The sequence below is a fragment of the Gymnoscopelus braueri genome, assembly GCF_963280865.1.
Source record: "Gymnoscopelus braueri genome assembly, chromosome: 10".
NCBI lineage: Eukaryota > Metazoa > Chordata > Actinopteri > Myctophiformes > Myctophidae > Gymnoscopelus > Gymnoscopelus braueri.
In genome coordinates, this window is record NC_137611.1 from 28,800,462 (window position 1) to 28,817,961 (window position 17,500).

General features: G+C 42.7%; 1 protein-coding gene across 2 annotated transcripts in view; it reads right to left on the reverse strand.

Annotated features, from left to right (window-relative positions):
- The window catches only part of pbx1a (pre-B-cell leukemia homeobox 1a), a 59,456-nt gene that overhangs the window by 1,047 nt on the left and 40,909 nt on the right, over positions 1 to 17,500 (reverse strand). The window contains exons 4-10 of one of the 2 annotated variants that reach the window (XM_080439046.1): positions 16,288 to 16,529; positions 13,455 to 13,645; positions 13,043 to 13,178; positions 10,534 to 10,696; positions 7,389 to 7,501; positions 6,145 to 6,234; positions 1 to 1,186 (exon numbers count right to left, since the gene is read on the reverse strand). The exon at positions 1 to 1,186 is cut by the window's left edge and continues 1,047 nt beyond it. In XM_080439046.1, the coding sequence (XP_080295172.1) occupies positions 1,094 to 1,186; positions 6,145 to 6,234; positions 7,389 to 7,501; positions 10,534 to 10,696; positions 13,043 to 13,178; positions 13,455 to 13,645; positions 16,288 to 16,529 (1,028 nt within the window). In that variant the 3' untranslated portion in view covers positions 1 to 1,093. The remainder of the gene's footprint in view (positions 1,187 to 6,144; positions 6,235 to 7,388; positions 7,502 to 10,533; positions 10,697 to 13,042; positions 13,179 to 13,454; positions 13,646 to 16,287; positions 16,530 to 17,500) is intronic. The other variant, XM_080439047.1, reaches the window with a different exon arrangement.

The window sequence follows — 17,500 nt, forward strand, 5'->3', positions numbered from 1 at the left end:
ATCACTGTACGGGCAACATATTGAGACGAAACCCCAAAGTGGAGCTGATAAAATAGCAAATAATAATACATATCTGTATATCTGATTAAAAAATAACACAAATTCCTGCTTTTGTTGTAGTGCTGTTTCTGTCACTCCACGTGCACACAATGCTGTCACTCTAAAGGTGATTTAGACTTAATTGCGTGTCGGTGTTGCGCGTCTATGTTGCACACCGGATATAGCAAATCTACACGCTCACAATGCGTCGAGCTTATAGATCTACTTTTTGGCGTGCAACCAAGTATAACTCAGGCTTAAACCACATATTGTGTTGTTGTATCAAACCCACAACGGATGAACACTTACTAGATTGTGAGTTCCTGTATCATTACTTTAAAGAATAATGTCAATCAAATTGTCTGAGTTGATGACAAGTATTTATTGTTTTACGGATAACATATTTCACAGGGTTAACTTAGAGGTATCGCCAACATAATTGTGTTTTGACTTGTCAGAGACAGAGGGTAAGAGGAACATACTTTATCAAGCACACATTGTAAACAACTGAGCAATATTTAAGTCTAAATGGCGTACCATAGAATAGGTGAGAGACAACAAAACGTAAGTAAGAAGATGTGCCTCTTGCTTGCAAAGACAAAAAATCTCATTTTTACAAAACAAATAATGGTCACTGACATTTTTTTTCCTACTTTTTTTAGTTGCCGAGAGGTAGAATGAAGCGTTCTCAATCAAAATGTATGGGTTGATTTATTTATCTTATCACGTAATATCATCAATATGAGTGAAAACATCACAAGTGAATAAGTAACCCCAGCCCTCTGAATATAATGTGAAATCTGTACAAACATCTCCATTCCTTGTAGTATTGTTTTTCGTTTTCATTCTGATACATTTAGTTGGTATCTCAAATGTCCATGAGCAGAGCAGAGGAAATTCCTTTTTTTTCTTCTTTTTTTTTTTTACATTTTCTCTAGTTAGGATTTCACAGCACCCCTCCAAACTATGGGACAGTGAATCCATTTTACTCTTAATACTGTGAATGGCACGGCCAGTTCATGTTTTTGTGGATATGGTGTGGAGATTGAAATATTCAGTTGGAGGTATCCGAATGAACACTTCCGGGTCCTTCCGTGGGGGAGGTCACTGACGATGGGGTTGGGGCATCCTGCCAGCCTCCATTTGTCTACAGAGATAAGATGGGGGGAAAAAGCTTAATTAGCTCAAAGGAATGTACAATGAATGTGATTTGGCTGTATGATACAGTGACAAACCAACATAAAAATAAATAACATTTACGGTGAGACTAGAGTACTATGTGGGCATACAGTCCTGTTTAAAATGAAACAGAAGGCAGTCAACTTATCAGGAGTGTAGAAAAATCCTGGCCTTTTTTAGTTTTGACTTTTGAATAGTTTTTTTACAGGCAATTAGAGTCATAAAATGATTGTTCATGTCAAAACATAACAAAACCGTATTGACAAGGCTACTGATATTCTGATACACTGAAAGCCTAACAGATATTGCCTTATTGACAGATATTGCCAAGAATATTCTGGATCACTTCCATCTACCTGCCTTTCCAAAATGGCTGCCATGATTCAAGACAAACAGAGACAACGCTACACAGAACAAACAGACCTTTCATAAACCTTCCAAGATGGCCCTGAGGTAGTTGATGAAAGAATCAATTATAGCAAATTATCACACTGGCTATTGCGAAAAAATATAATGGCTTTGTAAAATGGAAGCCTTCTTCAATCCCGGAGATAGGTCGACTAAAGACCATTAGGGACATTAATGGCAATTTCCGTGCCATCAGTGAAAGCTGAAAATGGGCTTTGGCACCCTCTTATTTTCAAACCCTGTTATTTCACATAGAGGCCGTCTGTCAGCCTATTCAGAACCAAAAGAGAGAAGAAAGAAAGAGTGTGATGTTTTTCTTTTTTCCTTTTTTAAGCAACACCCACCATCAATTTCAAGGGTGTAATTATTGTTCAAGGAGAAAGGAGGAGAGCTGCACCACACGAATTCTCTCTGACTCAGTACAGGCTTTTTTCTTCTTCTTCTTTTTAGAATATAAAAATGAGACAATATTGTTTGGCTTAAATAACAAAGTGTCCACACTGCATCCAAAACTCCCATTGCTGTGTCTTTTCAACAACTGCAAAGAGAGTCTCTGCAAGGTATGTTTAAGAATTAACTTTGTCTTTATTAATTATTGTCACTATAAGGGCAAGCATCATTATAATGTCTGATTATTGACTTTCATATGATCCTATATCAAATAATCCAGTAAATTACAACAATATAATCAATAATTCACTGAAACAAATACAAAACAAAAATAAACTATTTGGGCTCTATTCACAGGCCAAAAATTCCCCGTTAAATCGGGATAATGGACCTGCGCCGCCCCAATAGGTTATTCTAGCACCTGCTCTACCCGTCACCATTATGCCGACGCCGTTATTTGCGCGTGGAGGTGTGTCCGTGGGCGTGTTGTTGCTATATCCCCCACATTGCAATTCTACAGACACACATGGGTACGGCTTGGGGACGGGGGATAGTGGATTCTAGAAGCACCCGCTGGTTTATAAAATCACCCGTCAAGTGCACACAGACACTACAATGGCTTTGTGCGTTGGACCATGAGCCGTGTTGCCAGCCTTGGAGAGAAATAAGCAACCGCAGTCGCAGGTCTATGAAAACAAAAAGAAGCAACTCTAAGGCCACATGAGCACTTCAAACTACTAACTAGAGCTTTCATATCCCCTAAATATTTCAGCCCGGCTCGACTAATAATTGACAAATTAGACCCAGCCCAGCCCATCAGTCATTTTTCTAAAGAAGCCTTATTTCTCATTAAATCTTGGTAATATATGAATGATCTGTGTGTGAAATGCGCTCTTTCTTTATACAAACCCATGCTCGCTCACTCTACCGCAAATGCCTCTCTCTCTTTGTACAACCCCATGCTCACTCTACCGCAAATGTGCTCTCTCTCTTCATATAAACCGATGCTCACTCTACCGCAAATGCGCTCTCTCTCTTCATATAAACCGATGCTCACTCTACCGCATATGCGCTCTCTCTCTTCATATAAACCGATGCTCACTCTACCGCAAATGCGCTCTCTCTCTTCATATAAACCGATGCTCACTCTACCGCATATGCGCTCTCTCTCTTCATATAAACCGATGCTCACTCTACCGCAAATGCGCTCTCTCTCTTCATATAAACCGATGCTCACTCTACCGCATATGCGCTCTCTCTCTTCATATAAACCGATGCTCACTCTACCGCAAATGCGCTATCTCTCTTCATACAAACCCATGGTCACTCTACCACAAACGCCACCACCACTCCCAGCGGGGTCATTTTGATTCTATGACGGCTGCCGTCTAGTTATCATCAGTGCCAGTGTTGTGAGGAAAAACAACTAACAAGCAACCAGGTCTAGGAAAACCAGCCCAAAAGAAGCGAGTCAAGCGACTATGGGCCACATGAGCACTCTAACATATACATCAGCTATTTGAAAATAGCAGATCTACAAGCTCACAACGCCTCCCATGCAAACGCTACGTTCATGACCCCCCAAAATAACCATATTTGAACTGGGGACCCCCCCATTTTGTTTGACTCGGTTCCACAGATAAATATTGTGAAAATAGCAGATCTACAAGCTCGCCAGGCGTTGGGTGCTCCATTGTGGTCTCGACCCACAGGTTGAGAACCACTGCATTAAAAGCTCCAAGCAAGTTACATGTCTAGTAGGCTATGTTGTTGACCACGTAATGTAATGTTTTTGGTTTAGTGATAGGCTACTCCGTGGCGCGCGCGCGCCTCATTGTGCTGTCCAAAATAACAGATCTGTAGCTGTCGACACGACATGATGCAGCGCCGTTGATAGCTTGTATGTCTGTTATTTTGGGTAGGTATAGGCGACGCACATACGCATCGCAGCAATGTGTCTGGATTTGAGAGGCTTTGATTGATGTAAACTTAAAGTTTAGCTCTGTTCGGGATTACTGAACAAAGGTGGATGATGAAAGATAACGGGGACAATATGGATGTAAGTTAACTTTAATTAACTGCGTCACTTCAGAGGAAACTATGGAGCAACTTCAGAGATGTTTACACACCCCTGGAATCCATTAGAACGGTGGAAATAGAACGATAACAGCCAACGTGAGTACATACTGTAGGCTATAGACCTTTCCTAAAACTGTCCAATTTATTATACCCATGTGCTACTGTTTGTCTGTGTACCACGTAGGAGCGTTGTCGCAACATGATGTAATTAATTATTTGGGAGCAGCCAGTGTGTACCAATAGTAGCCTATACATATTTTAAATGGCTTTCATATACTATTCCGGATCTGACTAATATGACAAGCTTATTGTGAACACAATAGGCTACAAATTAATATAAAAATGTATTTGGATAAAATAAAAAAAAAGAAGGAAAACAAGCCCAATGTGGCTTATAATAATCAGACCAGGCAACAGTGCAGACAGGTAGATAGGCTAGAGCATATATTGGATCGGGATGACGGCTAGCGCAGTCTTCTCTTAAAGGCAATGGCTTCTGGCACGGTGATTGGTTTTATCATTGTAACGCCCAAACCACACCTATGCATAATGTAACGGGTAGCTCAGGTGTTTGGCGGGTCACGGGGGTGCCATAGAATACCGAATTTTGCGGGGAAACGCCTCTTGCCTAGTCCTTCATCCCTAATTAGTGGTTTGTTCAAATCTGGCTCTGAATAGAGCCCTGAGTGTTTTTCCCTATATCCTAAAGAATGAAAGTAAATATGCTGTAGAAGTACATATATATATTTAGCTGTTTTGCTACTATATTATAATATTCCATTAACATGAACTGGGATCTTGAATCTATTTACACTGGAGCTAACTAAGTTCCATTCCGGTGTGCGGACCGGTCAGGAAGTTGATGGCTCTAATGCAGGCTTTGTCCATATTCTTATTTTAGCATGAAGGGGTGTTCCAAGCCTGGCTGTCAGTGTCACTGCAACAGTGGACGGCTGATCTGACCAATGTGCTTAGACTGCTTGCCCAAAGCTCCACTCATTCTGCCTGTGTGACTGTCGTATTGATTCCGCTCAGTCCCACGCGGCCTGTCGCTACGGATCGACATGCAAACGCACTGCCTCCAGTGTTCCCTGCTATGCCTGGCCTAGCCTGAGAAGACCCATGAAAAATGGGACCATCCGCTCACACCGGCTAGCTAGAGTTATTTTAAGAAGGAGCAACTGGGACTTTTTTTCTTGAAGCCAATTTCGGGTAGGGACAAGGAGGCATGTTTTGTCTTCGGGTGCCAATGTGAGAGGAACGCTGGGAGGGAGGATGACACCTGTGTCCTTGTTCCTGTCGGCTGCAGGTGCCTCGCTAACACTAATGTCCTCCGACAGGCTCGGAGCGTGTCCAGCCACTCAGCCGCTGGCCGCTGCCTCATTGCCTGCCACCTAGGGCATGACTGGAGCAGAGGAGCAAATGCCTGGACAACAGCCCAACCCCAACAGACTCTGCTAAGTGGCATCCCAACCACCCCTACCCACAGCATCCTACCCATTAACCACTTCCAACCTGGCATCCCCATTTTGGGCATGGCATTATAGGCAAGACTTTTCAAACATTTCTAAACATTAACAGCATTTTACTTTAGCGAAAATAGACGATATACACGCTCACAACGCTTTGCAATGCAACGCTTTATGAGCTTGTAGATTTGCTATTTTTGACTATTTTCGATCAGCTATATTTGTCTTACAATGCAGTATAGGGCTACACACACACACACACACATACACACACACACACACACACACACACACACATACACATACACATACACATACACACACACACACACACACACACACACACACACACACACACACACACACACACACACACACACACACACACACACACACACACACAATCCTCAGTGATAATCCATTCTTAACTCATGGTCAGAGAGTGTACAAAAAATACATTTGTACACTCTCAGAGTTAAATCAACACTCAGGATTCTACTGTGCACCCTGTAAGCAGAAAATAAGTACAACAGAAATAAAACATTGGGAAGGACAGAAGGAGGTTGTTTACAGGTCTTACGTTGATGCCCTGTGGACTGTACATCTGGCTGGCTGCTAGGCTGTCACTGTATCCGCCGGTCTGGCTGATAACATGGCGAAGGGTATCCACCTGCAACAGCCAGGACACAAACACAGAGACAAAGGCAGCTGGTCAGACAAAGGCTCCGGGTGACAAAGAACGTCATGCACAGGGAAAGGTCAGACTGATAGTAAAAGGGTACCATGCGTTGGAAAAGGTTACAAAGTGTGAATTAAAATGATTTGGCTGCTAATGGAGACTTGATAAGACATCGCAGTATAGGACAAAGATACACAGATGCTAACAAATTGCAAAAATAAATTTATGAATATATTTTAAGGTGCCCTGGAAACCACAACAAACGCAAACTAAAAATGCAATTTCTACGCAACAAATTTCTAAAATATATTATATTATATTTTATATGGAAAAATAACTGTAACTTGAGTGTGTGAGTGTGGTTTGTGTTTTGTTACTTAGTGGACCAAGAGTGCCATGATTTTTTTGCATTCATTGAATTACCCAAGTCTGGCAATGAGGGCACTTTGAAATTCTCAGGCAAATTACCTTTTGAGGAGGACAGGAGTTTCAATTAAATATCAAAATAGGATAATTTTTATCTGCTACTGAGATCATTCTTTTGCATAATCATACAGGACCTAAGCTGATTTAAACAGAAAGTGTGTGTGTGTGTGTGTGTGTGTGTGTGTGTGTGTGTGTGTGTGTGTGTGTGTGTGTGTGTGTGTGTGTGTGTGTGTGTGTGTGTGTGTGTGTGTGTGTGTGTGTGTGTGTGTGTGTGTGCGTGCGCGCGTGTGTGTGTGTGTGTGTGTGTAATCATGCCCAAAGCACTTCTATCAACTGAGAATGCTGCTATAGCTCCCCAGTCCATGGTGAGAGTTGTAACACTCAGTGCTGGCCATCCCTGTACACTTGAACGAGGTCAGAGTGCTGGACTCCACCAGTGGCTATGAGAACCCTTGTCAGGGAAGTGCTGATGAGTGTTGCACCATTTCCCAAACTGTCTGCATTCGTCTACTCATTTGTGCGCTGACAATGGTCTCCACATTAATACAGTGCTTAAGGCCAAGTGTGACCTCTGTCTCTCCAACTAGGTCAAAGGGGAAGCAACTATGCTCCTGTGCGTGGTCAGACAGGCTCAACGACATCAATAGAAAGCAACTGTGAGTCAGAGGTTTGCAATGTTCCAATCACGGCCAGACAACTAAGCCTGGAGAGGCGCCTACCTGGGACTGTATGTTGGCCCCAACCTGACCCGCTTGGTACGAGTCCCCATTGAGGGATTGCACACTCATGAACAAGTCTCCGGAGTTTGACATGTTAAAAGAACCAGCAGAACCTGAGAGGACAGTCAGGGAAGGAGAGAGAGAGAGAGAGAGAGAGAGAGAGAGAGAGAGAGAGAGAGAGAGAGAGAGAGAGAGAGAGAGAGAGAGAGGAAAAACAGCAAAAATAGGACAGTGCCAGGTGGAGAGAAAGAGAGAACAGGGAAGGGAGAAGGGAAGAGGAGAGGGAAGGAAAGAGTAGTTAAAATGACCATGCAACTGCAAAAGTGCAATAAGTGAGTTAGTGGAGCAGGGCAGCAGACATATCGTTGCTGTAGGGCAGAGAAAGCGTGTCCAAAATGACAACTTTTCAGGAAATGGAGAAAAAAAATAACCTGTAGTTATATTTTAGTCTCGAGCTCTTGTTATTGTCATTTGTTAAATATTTATAAAACCCACAGGCATATTTAACCACTTTTAACCTGGTGTCCCTATTTTGGGCATGTCATTATAGATGAAAAGTAAAAAACAAAAACAAAACAAAGAGCCACTAAAACCAATAGCAATAGATATATAGAAATATAAAATAGGGCATTCATTTATGAAAAACACAAAAAATAAATAAATATGGAGATACAAGGTTTCTGCCCAACAGCAACAATATGCAAAAGGACAAGTATCACCAAGCCATAATTAACAGAAACGAATGCAAAACTTCATACATCAAGAACCATAAAATGCATTATAATCATAAACACACAATTACTGAAGTCCACGGACAAAGACAGATGCTGCTGAAGTTGCTTGCTACCGGTGGTTCATTAAGGAAGTGCTAAATGATCCACAGGAAGACCCAAAGAATCCTCTTTGTCCTTTAATGGACCCAAACTCCCCAGATGTAAAGAGACCACAGCGTAACTTGATTTCAACACCCGGTCCTAATCCAATACAGTTGGGAAGTCTCTATATGACAAAAGGCTTGGCTTGCCCTCTGAACAGCTTAATGGCATGCAAGAGGTCAATCGGACAAGAGGCAGGATGAATTAACATCCGTAAGACCAAGAGGTCAATATGGGAGAGAGACAGAGAGAGAAGAGAGGACAGAGGGAGAGGGAGAGGGAGAGAGAGAGAGAGAGAGAGAGAGAGAGAGAGAGAGAGAGAGAGAGAGAGAGAGAGAGAGAGAGAGAGAGAGAGAAGAAACGGTGCAGGAAGAAAAGGAGAAAGCCATATCGTATTATCGGGTTAGTCGAGAAAAGGTGCAATACACTCAGGTTTTGAGTTATTTGGGAGCCAGTGAAGCTGAGAGCCCATAAGGAGGGGTCTGAGCTACAATGAAAGCATACATCTGTGGGGGTCGATAATACATTACCAACAACAATTATTTTATTCACAAATAATGTATTTTTCAATGTAATGATGAGTATAATTTACAGTAATGGGATAAACAGGCAAAAAGAAATAACTATTTAATGCACCACATTCTCTTGTGAATAGCAGTATGAATGCACTTCACCACAAGTATACCATGGAGCGCAGTAGAATATTGCACAAACTATGCTGGCTGGAGAAGATGTCTGGATTCATGGGACCTAGCTGTGTTCAAAAGCAGTATATTTTATTTAATATTTTTAGTTGCAGAACTCAGCGGCACCATGTTTAAGGAGACAGTTATTAGCACATTCAGGGCAGCCTACAGTATGTGCTCGCTAAAGAAAGGTAGCCTTATACAAAATGTTATCCCATTATTATATTTAATTACATAAATGGTGCGAGAGTCGGCCCTGCTCACTGATCCAATCATTCATGTGCCCAGATTTTAGAGCACATTGCAGAAGAGATGAAAAATGTATTAATTTCTAATGTCAAATGACTTGATTCCTGTATTAGCATAAGACTAGATGAAAGTACAGCTCTCGGGCAGTTTCAGTTTGTTGTTGCAATGTACTTGATACAAATGTTTTATAAGTAGTGGGATGCTGTGTGTGTGGGTGTGTGCATGTGTACGTGTACGTGCAAGTGTGTGTGTGTGTGTGTGTGTGTGTGTGTGTGTGTGTGTGTGTGTGTGTGTGTGTGTGTGTGTGTGTGTGTGTGTGTGTGTGTGTGTGTGTGTGTGTGTGTGTGTGCGAGCGCGTGCATGCGTTCATTCGTGCGCGCGTGCGTGAGTGTGTTTGAAAGTGTTGGACCACGTAATGAACAGTGAAGTCTCTCTCTCTTACAGAAAGCACAGCTGTTGTGCTTTTATTTATTTATTTACCTCTGCCCCTAATGTTAGTTTTTAGAGACCTCCACAAAGCTCAGAACCCTGACTGACAAATGAAACTGCGCCAGTGTGCCCGAGACCAAATCCTTGAGTTCGGGCTAAGGTACTGTATTACCAAATAATGTTGCTGTGTTTTTTTTTACTATCTTAGGACACGGTATCATAGTCCAGATTTAATAGGTCCCCTTCATTCTTGGGTTGCTAATTACAATAACACCTGAAGGAGCAGCTTTATGGTGATCGTCTGTCTGTCTGCCTGTCTGCTTGTTTGTTTGTCGGTTTTGGATCAAACATGGCAGATGTCTTGGGGGTGGGATCAGCACATGTACTTATTGATTGTTTCATCAGTGTCATCTTTTAAATCTCTTCTGAAACCTACCTCTATGTTAAGTCCTTTTCTAAAATCTTCTTGCCAGTTTGTGTTTTATTGATTATATCTGTATGTGTCTATTTCACATTTTGTGGCTACTGTGCTATTTTATTCACTTATCTTTTTTTTTTTTTTTCATTAGTTTATCTCTAATGTTTATCATGTTGCTCTTTTACCCTGTTCTGTAAAGCACTTTGTAACTATGTTTGGAAAAGCACTATACAAATACATTCATTATCTATATCATTATCACAGAGCAAGGTATATATATATAACTTGAAAATGTTTGTTTTGACTTGATAATTATTGTTTGCCCTGAAGAAGGCCACTTGAGGCGAGGCATGTTAGCATGTTTTTTTTTTAAATCTGTTCCAGTTTTCTTTTGTATTATGGGGTCATGCCGTAATGACAACAACCCTTACAGCATGTGGCTTAGCATCTTTCTGAGTTCTTGTACACAGAAGTTCAGGAGGACTCACCTGCTGAGTTGGGAGTGGATGGGGAGTTTGCCTGGCTGCCGTGAGCTGACGACACACTGGTTGCGGTGACTGCCGTCTTCGCGGCATACATGTTGGCTTCTTCTTGGAACTTTCCAATGTTTTTCTTGTATCGGATTCTCTTGTTTCCAAACCAGTTTGATACCTGTGAAAACAGCAGGGAGATCACACAAAGATATGTAGTTTTATTAATGAAGGATATCCCTGCCAGTAAGCCTATAAGCAAAAGGCAATTCATCAATTCGTGTTTTTATCATTAGCATTTGTGTTAGCATTTTCCTCTCAAAATGCATACAGATATACTGGCCCTCATTTATCAACGCGGTGCAGCCCAAATAATGGGCGTAGGGCGAGATCACCGCACCTTTCGGCATTTATCAATATATCCTGACGTGGGCTTCATCCTACCATACGCTGAGATCTCACGTCTGGTCGAGACCAGTTGTTGACGTTGGCTGCGCCCGTTTATTCCATTCTAGACCTGCGGAGCAGCATTGTCTGACTGTCTGACAGGCATCTGGACACATAATCCACTCCTAAATGTATATCTACACACTAATAATTAATCCCTGTGAAAATATAACATTTTATAAAGTAATTTAAACAAACTGCTGTAACAGTCATTCAGTTGCATTGGCTATTTTAAAATAGCAGATATGCAAGCTCAAAAACGGGTCGCATCGCGACGCGTTGTGAGCTTGTAGATCTGCTATTTTCAAAATATACGAGCGCTTTTGCGTCGGGACTCGGGAGTCCCGCGGTCGGGACTGCCGACGATCTTTTCATGGACAGTGAGGTGTACAAACTTACAGTAGCTTGTCCTATGTTATGGAGTTATGTCATAGAGAGTTTTGAAGTCTACAACCTGGCTGGGTTAAGGATATAAACCCGACGCTCCAATCTCTTATTAACGGGACGGACCGAAACCACTGCCGTCTCACGGGGAATATCCTACATGACTGCTTGTGCACTGCTCGGTATGGGTTAAATAAATTAATATACAAACGTATTCCATTCATGGCGATGTGATTGGTATCATAATATGTCATTCATGTAGGCTACAAGCCTACGTGACAAAGATTGTACCGCTACGGTACGATTACAATACATGAAAAACACAGCTGGGCAGGCGTGTGTGTGTGCGTGTGTGTGTGTGTGTGTGAGTGAGTGAGAGAGAGAGAGAGAGAGAGAGGGGGGCGTGTGCGTGTGCGTGTGTGGCGAGGCAGGCGGGGGAAACTCTTTCTCATTGGCTTTTGATGTCTTTGGTCGTATTCTGGTCCTTCTTCATGTCGTAAAATCGGGGCGTTTTGAGAATATTTAAGGGCGTGTTATTTAAATGACACTAGGTTCCAGCCGTGACATTTATCAAGCCTGGGACCAAATGTAGGCTCGGATCAGCTGTGTAGGATTCGTTGATAAATGTGACTTCGACGTTGGTGTACGGCCGAATATATGGAAAAATATAAGCCGGTTTATAAGCTGCGTTGATAAATGAGGGCCACTGAGAACAAATCCTATTCACCAGGGCTGCCAAAAAGTGCAAGTGGTCCATTATGGGGCCCAAACCTTCAAGATTCCAGATGGTCTTGTTCACCACTTGAGCCCTATATACTTAATTACAGGACGGATAAAGAAAATAGCCAATCTACAAGCTCACTGCGACGTGTTGTGAGCTTATAAATCGGCTATTTTCTCAACTGAAATCTTCAAAACATTTTTGCCATTTTAATGCCCAAAACAGGTACACCAAATTGAAAGTGGTTAATGACCTGATGACAGTGTTGCCCATATAAATAGAACTAGCATAGTGACATAATCCACAAGATGAGACAGACATTAGCCAGATTCCAATACTCAAACCTCCATCCTCTCATCCTCCACTTGGGTTGTTTCCTTGCGCTCCCAATGACTTGGGGAGCCTCAGCTCCTCCAAAAGCAAATTAAGCTTTGGTACGCGAATGATTTCCGAGGTCAAGCTGGAGCATGGAGGAGGCGAGAAGGCAGACATTTTATATTGGGATTTGCCTATTGCCTCCTTAAGAGTGGGCAAAGACGGTGGATATTTAGGAAGATCCACACATGGTGGGTGCTGTCTGACGGCAGATCTTGCGAACGTCCTATGTTTGCTGTTGCTAGATCTTGTGAGAGTGTGTTGCTGGGACAGACAAAAGTCAATAACAAAGTAGATTTTCTCCTTTTTTGGTGTCAGAATGTTAGGAAGACTGTGTGGCCTGTGGCGATTGGATCCAATATTTAGTTCAGTGACCACCAGTGACCAGCTACGTCACGCAGATACTGAATTAATCCGGAGATGGCGGGTCTTGCTTTCTTATTTGTCTTGGGAGTGGGGTTGTGGATAGAAGGTAAGTGATGTCCTATTGCTGTGCCTCAGGGCTTGTAATGTTGTGTTGAATAAAGTACTGTCGCACTTGTTGCACTTGTCTTAATTTCTGCAATTCTTACAGTAGAATAATTGTGTTTGTGTTGATACCTGTGACACCGTTATGCTGCATTTCTTAGCCAGTTCTTCTTTGGCCTCCTCACTGGGATAAGGGTTACTGAGATGTGAGTAGAAGTACTCATTTAGGATCTCTGTCGCCTGTTTGTTGAAGTTCCTCCTCTTTCGCCTTCGGGAAGGAAAGGAGGTTGATGTGGAGAATAGAAAAAGAACAAAATAAAATCAAACACCTTCAAATCCAGTTTCACTACAATGAGACATAATAATACAAATGCACAAATTAATTAACCACAATAACCCTGGCTTAGAGGGATATTTCACTTTCAAATCGCTCTCACATCAGGCTGTGAACTTGAAAATCGGCTATTTTCGCCTATGACAAAGTATAGGGCTTATGTGGTTAATGAATAAATATGCATTCACCAACACACACAGTCATACAGACCTGGCATCAAGGAAGCGTGAGCGTAGGATCATGACAGCCTCGCAGGTGCTCTGCTTGAGCTGCATCTGGATGGAGCTGAATTTGCGGTGGATGATGTTCACCATGCGCTCAATCTCCTTGGGCGAGATAGGTCGCGTTCGAGACTGCTCCCTCAGCAGGTTCATCACATGGGTGGTGAACTCGTTGCACGCCTGCACACAAAGACAGAACACATTAAACAAACAGGCCTCAGAGTGGCCTGACAGCCTCACACCCAACAGTACTGAGTGAACAACGGAACAAAATTGCGTTCTCAAGGAGCCGAGCCTTTGCAGACAGGCCGACGGTGATAGAAGCAGCACTGATTGACAGCGTTACAGATGCCGTACTAATAGCGACGGTGTGAATTGTAGTAGCAGACGTAGCGACGGGTTACGCCCGCATTTTGCGGGGAATAAAGGGATGCTGTGACGAGGAAGCAGCAAACTCATGGCGTTTTGAATATTAAAAAGCCTTTTCTTCAACACACGAAAGAAGCGATGTGACAAGTGAAGAGAAATCCAAAATGACAGAAAGCGTTCAGTCCTGTTCACGTTCAGGAGGTTTAAACTCTCATTCTCTCTCTCTCTCTCTCTCTCTCTCTCTGTTTAAGCCCTTTCTGTCTGTGTCTTTTCACTCCATCTTTCAGTCTACCTTGTTCACTGTGTCTGCATCAGTCACTGGATATGACTGCATTCAGAGTCAAGGTGTCTGTTTCTTGTCAGCACCAGGGTTACGTCAGTCAAAATGATGCACGGCGCCAGCCGTTCTGCTCGCGAACACATGCCAGACGCCACTCACTCACATGCTCGGAAGGTGTGTGTGTGTGTGTGTGTGTGTGTGTGTGTGTGTGTGTGTGTGTGTGTGTGTGTGTGTGTGTGTGTGTGTGTGTGGCGTTGTGACATGTAAATGCTCAGGTGTATATTCACAGTGACAGTTAGCAATGACTAGCCTCACTGGAAGAAGATGACAAACCCACAAGCGCTTTGACATCGGCGAGCATGACAACACATTGCAGTTCCTTGGAAGAGTGCTGGTGTGTGACTGATTCAATGGATGCTTTGCCTGCTGAAGACATCACAATTCAACGCCCTACTTCTCATGGCTTTGACCTTTCGGAGAGCGTTTTTTTTGTGAAGTAAAATAAAAGTTACGAATTCAGAAGGCTAAAAATAAAAGAGGAGTTTTTGTTTTCATAAAGAAGTGGAATTATTAGAAATGAAATCGTTGTCATGTAACAATGTCAAAACTTGGTTTTGACATGGGGGGCACTAAGTACTGCACTTAGTGCAGACTGAAGAGTACCTGGATACTAATCTACGACGTTAGGCATCTAAAGGCCCGTTCAAAGTCCCTAGATGGGTCTGAAACGTGCGTCAGGGGGTGAGGGATTCCGTCCGTTCTTTACGGACACATGCATAGTCGCTCACGTTATTTAGGGGTTATTTTATTTATTTGTTTGTTATTTATGTACAGGCGTAATACACCTATTCATCCACTAGATGGCAGTTGCGAGTCTATGTACGTACCCATAATGTTGCCATGTCTGCTTATTATAAGCGACTTTGGGCTTATATTTCTGTAAAGTTGCTTGTAAACAAACAAGCAATTTTTTATTGGTGGTTGCGGTTTTATTTGGGCTTGTTTCTAAAATGTAGTTGCTTATTTGGGCCAATTATTATTTAAACCAATGATTCTCAAACATATATTGTAGATCTGCTATTTTCATGTGATGTGGCATAGTCGATTCTTTTGGGCTTGTTTTCATAGACCTGGTTGCTTATTTCTCTCACAAAACCTGGCAACAGCGCAGCGCAGCTAACAACATGAAGCTACCATTGTAGCATCTAGCCAAAACAACGCAATAAAAGTTTCAGAGCTGTCCACAAACTAGACAAAAACAATGGTTGTCTACAAAACGTGAGTTTCGACCCCTACTGCACTGTGCTCTATATTATTTGTGTGTGTGTGTGTGTGTGTGTGTGTGTGTGTGTGTGTGTGTGTGTGTGTGTGTGTGTGTGTGTGTGTGTGTGTGTGTGTGTGTGTGTGTGTGTGTGTGTGTGTGTGTGTGTGTGTGTGTGTGTTAACTTTAGGGAATGGCTGGGTTCATTTTGTCACAGACCATGGATCGACGGTATTTTTGTAATTAAGTACATTTACTCAAGTACTTCCACCAACGTGGAGAAAGAGGGGCAGACGGAAACTTTTTTCCCCTTATACTGCCAACGGGCGCCAGTGGTACTACAGTCAACGTGCACGTCGGCCTGACGGTGAATGTCGACTGCACGGAAGGAAATCCTGGAGCCGTAAGTGACGGAGGGGGAGACAAAAACGACAACGTAAGGAGCGCCGGCGCTCGTTACGTATCCTTACGTCCGACTATGAATGATACTTTAGACGCACCAACTTGGGAGAGTTCGGGAATCTCCATATATGGGCAAAAAGGTGGACACAGACAGACAGACAGACAAACACGTGCACACGCGCACGCGCACACGCACACACTCCTGGATTTATAGATAGATAAATGTATTTGTCCCTATCCAACAAAACATTAACCACTTGAACCCTCTAATCTTAGTAAAACGGACTGTGGTGCTGTCTTCTACAAATCTCTTCACCGAAAATAGCCGAACTACAAGCTCACAATGCGTCGCAACTAAGGCGACGTGTTGTGAGCTTGTAGATCTTCTTTTTTGGGGGCGAATGTTCCCCCCGGAATAGGGATGCTGGGGATTCAAGAGGTTACTAAATGATGCATTTGTATTTTGGGGAGAGGGGAAGGGTGTGGGGGGCGTAGCTAACTATTGTTTACCTGCTCGTACTTCTCCAGTTCCGTATGGTAGATCCCTCTGATCTGCGACAGCTTGGCCCGGTAGTCGGAGTGCTCCGCTGAGTTGTCGGGGCCGACGCCCGCCGCCGCGGCGGCGGCGGCCGCTGCCGCCGACCCTCCTCCTTTCTCTGGGCCTGACACTCCCTCCGCCAGCAGCATGTTGTCCAATCGCATGAGCTGGGCATCAGGAGGCTCCTCCTCCTGGGCACCGCGAATACTGAGCACTGTGGGTGTGACAGGAGAGAGGGGCGTACAACGTCACCAAGCAGTCCCATTTGGTTTATTAAACCATTAAGTCCTGAGGACGATTCTAAAATGTTTTCTACTAACAGTTTTTTTTTATACATAGTTTTTTCTTTTTTTTTTATCAAAATATTTAGTTCAAGGGACCCTTTAAAAATATATATATTCAAAGATTAGCAAAGATTTTCACGATAAAAAAAAAATCTACAAGCTCATAGCGCAGCGCGGCAGTCGGTGCCGACATCTGTGTCATCTAAAATGACACAGATGCATTACCGGTCTTAATGGGTTAAAAAAAAACGACGGCAAAATGTTCTATTATCCCCAAAAAGAAGAAGAGACAATCTGTGTGGGAAAGAATGATTTAATTGCAAACATGCACAGCACATTCCAGAGTGTTCATTTAAATGTTTACACTCTCAGACTTAAATGAACACTAGAATTTTACTGTGAGGGGGTTCAAAGCAGTCCTAAACAGTGAGCCTAGAGTATTTTAATACCATGAATGACGAGACTAAACTACTTCATCCAGTAAAGTCTACCAACTGAACTGCTTGAAATATGGCCATCCCTTTAATAGCTCTGTGCCATAAAAACATGCAGCCTCGCAGAGTCTGGCAGCTAAGCAAGATAATAAAACTATCATTTTCATCGATTTTGAATATCATTCCAAATAATTAACACAGCCTTCCGCCAGAGTTCATTTTTCTTTGCTCTCCTTATGAGCATGCTATGGTATTTCCTACATTGTGGCTTTAAACAGAATATGCTCTCATCAAATGCTATCTTCAAGATAATACAAGATAATACCACAGGCATATGATCGTATTAATGTCAAGATACCTGAAATACAAATGATAATGGTATGAAGTTAAGTGTAATTTTTGTCTGCAAACTTACAGTACAAACAAGCCACACTTGAAATTATATAAATATCTCTACTTCTGCCCAA